We start from the raw sequence: 3498 nt of genomic DNA, 5'->3' as shown, positions 1-3498 counted from the left end.
TATATATATATATATATATACATAAATATATATATGTTTATATATATATATGTATACATATATAACGTATGTATGTGTGTATATATTTTTTTCTCTTCTAACATTTTTATGCGAATTAAGAATCAGAGGCTTTTGGTCTCTCCATTTGCACAAGGTCAAGCTCATTTACCCGAAAGGACAGAGGTTGCCCCTCTTAGACTCTCCTTCTTTCTTTGTACTCTGGCCCACCCAGTGGGGAAACACAGAGAACCCCAAGCCAGGGCAAGAGCTCTGGTAACCCTGGAGAATTCCCCGCCCCCACCACCACCACCACCCCCAACCCGCCCACAGTTCCCAGACTCCTGCCAGGGCCTAGTTTCCTGGGGTTCAGTCCTGGATCCTGGGGAAGAACCGTGCTTACTTTGATTGTCTTCCCTCCCGGTATTGTCCACCCAGCAGCAGCTCCCCATTATACACCGGACAAAGAAAAGACAGAGCAGCAAACAAGCAGCCCTAACAAGAGGGCAGAGGGGCTTGGACTTTACCCCATCTCCCCAGTTGTTGACAGCAAAGTCAGTAATGGGGTAGTGGAGAAGCTAACGCCAAGATCTCTTGCCAGGCTCACGCCCCTGTTGAAAAGACTCAAGGGGTGGCCCTGAAGGAGGCATAGCCGTTGGAGCCTACAGGAAATCCGGCTTACCTCTGAGGTGGTACAGGCTGAAAACAAGTCATGAGATTCCAGGAAGAGAAATTAGTATAGTGGAGGCTACCTGGGGATAGCCACCTGCCTGCTCCAAAGATCACTGCTCATCCCCTCTTCTAGAGAAGAACCTGGGGTAATAGAAGCCTTCGGCTCCCTCCACCTGGCAGGAAGGTAGCTGCAGAAAGAAAGTGGAGACCAGTCAGAGAAAGAATCAGAGGAACAGGCCTGGGCCCAATGCCCAGTAAGTCCCTGCCAAGCTGAAATGGACGCATCCCATGAGCTCCTGGTTCTGAGGTTGTGCCCATCCACCCAAACACAATCGAGTGTCATAGGGCAGGTGCCCAGCATGCCAACATCCCAGACGGCTCCCTACTCTAGTCTGGTTTTGGTTTCTTGGTGCCCACCGTGCCCACAGGCCTCTTCTGGCTTTTCCCTCCTCATCCACGAGTCCCCTAGAAGGAGCGCCTGACAGAACTGGAAGGCAGGAGAGTGGTTGGTGGTAAGTTGAGGCACCGGAAGGCTAGTCTCGGCTGTACCTTTTGTGCTTTGGAATCCCACAGCCCCACTCCCGCCAGCAGCCTGGGAAGCCTGCGGGATGAGAGACTTGCCCATCTCCGAGAACTAAGGAAAGAAGTGGACGGGATTGGTAGAGTGCACAGATTGGTCCCAGCTAGGGTCTGGCTACCAAGGACTGACTGGTGGCACCATCGTGTAAACAGGCTTTTGGAATATGGTTTCATGAGCCCTGGAGGAGTGACATGCAGCCACTTTGCAAAGTGCTTTGGTTCTGGACTCCAATAAACATGTTTCCAGACGAAGCAAAATAAAGACGCATTCTGCTCCCCTCCCACCGCTGTGGCCTTGGGGCTGGAGGGGGTGGGGCAACAGCCACCCATTCCCACCAGCTACCTTCTTCAAGAGGAGGCTAAGGACAAGGCTGAAGGGCTGCTGGAGGTGAACCATTTCAGGAAAAGGCATGAGGATGGGCAACACCAGGTTTGCCTAAACATGGAAGGCTGCGGAGATTAAGGCCGCAGGCATCCGGTCTTAGGTTGACCTCCAGAGGAATCTGGAATCTGGTGACTGAACTTCGGAGCATTTCAAAGAAGCGGCTACCCCAGGCCCAGAAGAAGCCTTCCAAGGCTCCCCGACCTGTGAGGAGTCCCTCGTCCCTCGCCCAGTTTTTCCAGGGCAGAGTCTCTTAACTGCTCCATCCACCAATGGGCTCCCTCACGATGAGGATAGGCCTAAGGGGGAACTGGCAGAGAATGGAGGTGTGCAGCTGGCTGCTACGGAGAAGATGGGCGCCCCCTGGTTCAGATCCACAGAAGAAACTGGTCTGACCTTCATCACTCAACTGGCACTGTTGACCCATCCCAGGGATACAGTCTCTCAGGGACCCGAGCAGCTCCAAGGAAGAGAAGATCTCGCAGACACAGCCTAAGAAGTGTTTCTTTAATTAAACAGATTTCTAAAACCAAGAAAGGACTGAAGACTCGAGCCTTCTATGCCTTCCAATTTTTCAAAATCATATAAGATTAAGTAATCTTATGGTTTTAAGTACCTTTTAGGGCAATATAAGGAAATTATCTCTATGTTTTCAGATAAGTGCTAGCTTGTTTCTATTTGTGTGTGTGTAGTCCTTTATTATGCATTGTTATTTGGAGAATTTTAGTATATACATGTTCATGCCTGTGCGCATCCCATTGGGTGTAGGTACCTGTAGAAACCAGAGGTTGACATCAGATGTCTTCTTCATTTATATCCTACCTTATTTATCTGTTTATATTTTTACAACTTTAATTTAAAAAATTAAAAATTTTGCGGAAAATACATTTTCATTATATTCTTCCTTCTCCTTGAAATCTACCTAGATACTCCAAACCTATCTCCAAATCCATGTTCATGCTGTTTCTAGCACTCTTTCTCCCCCTCTCTCTAGAATATAGCATCCCACCCCCCCCAAAAAAAAACCCTAAAAATGAACAAAAAGGAAGGGAGACAAAATAATATCCAAACAAATAAAATAACTGAAAATGTGCACAGAGACCCACAAAGAACGGTTGAGTCAGTTTTGTGTTGGCCCATCTTTTAGGGCGTGTTATCTGCAGGAGAGCTGGTGGCATGGCGCTCCTTTGGGGAAAACGGTTTTTCCTTTGTTTGTAAGTCAGTCACAAATTGCTCCTCCGCTGGGGATCCGACTGTATGTATGTCTCTTCAGCGCTAGCGTTTTCACCTAGTTTGACCTTGTGCAGAGTTTGTGCATGCTGTCACAGTTTCAGAGTTCATGTGTGCATCCGTATGATTGTGTTTTGAAGATACTGTTCACATATGGATTCTGTCTCACAGAGTGGGCCTCCAAATACAATGTAAAAGGAAAGTGGCTGGTTGTTCATACAACATTCATGCCACTGTTATGTGACTATATATGTTACATATCTCAGGAAGTTTCTACAGGGGTGGGTTCCCATATGGCTTTTCAAAAGGTGTTTAGACTTACTTGTCCATCCCCATAGTCCCTGTATTAGTTTGCCATCCCACCCCTGCCCCACTTTTATCTTCCTATAAAGGTTCCCCTTTATCTCTTTTTAATGCTCTATTTTTTGAGATATGTTTCATAACAAAAGCTGGATTTTGCATATTCAGTTAAACTGACTATTCATAATGTACAAGGTCTACTTCTGCTTAACGTCCCCATTTCCTCACTGGCGGGATCATAGAGATTTTCTAGATGGTTCTTCTTTTTATATCGCATGCTGTTTATCTAGCATCTTTTGTCAACTTGACACAAACTAGGGTCATTTTGGAAGAGGAAA

General features: G+C 46.9%; 1 protein-coding gene across 1 annotated transcript in view; it reads left to right on the top strand.

The window, feature by feature from the left end:
- The window catches only part of Kiaa1522 (KIAA1522 ortholog), a 6820-nt gene extending 4795 nt beyond the window's left edge, over positions 1-2025 (top strand). Inside the window, 5 exon segments of the mRNA XM_031377028.1 lie at positions 850-923; positions 1734-1838; positions 1840-1882; positions 1884-1991; positions 1993-2025. Coding sequence (XP_031232888.1) covers positions 850-923; positions 1734-1838; positions 1840-1882; positions 1884-1991; positions 1993-2025 — 363 coding nt within the window.
- Positions 2026-3498: the final 1473 nt, after the last annotated feature.

This window comes from Mastomys coucha, unplaced genomic scaffold (genome assembly GCF_008632895.1).
Source record: "Mastomys coucha isolate ucsf_1 unplaced genomic scaffold, UCSF_Mcou_1 pScaffold18, whole genome shotgun sequence".
NCBI classification, from domain to species: domain Eukaryota; kingdom Metazoa; phylum Chordata; class Mammalia; order Rodentia; family Muridae; genus Mastomys; species Mastomys coucha.
Note: the sequence above shows the minus strand (reverse complement) of the source record. Positions and strands in the feature narration are given on the sequence as shown.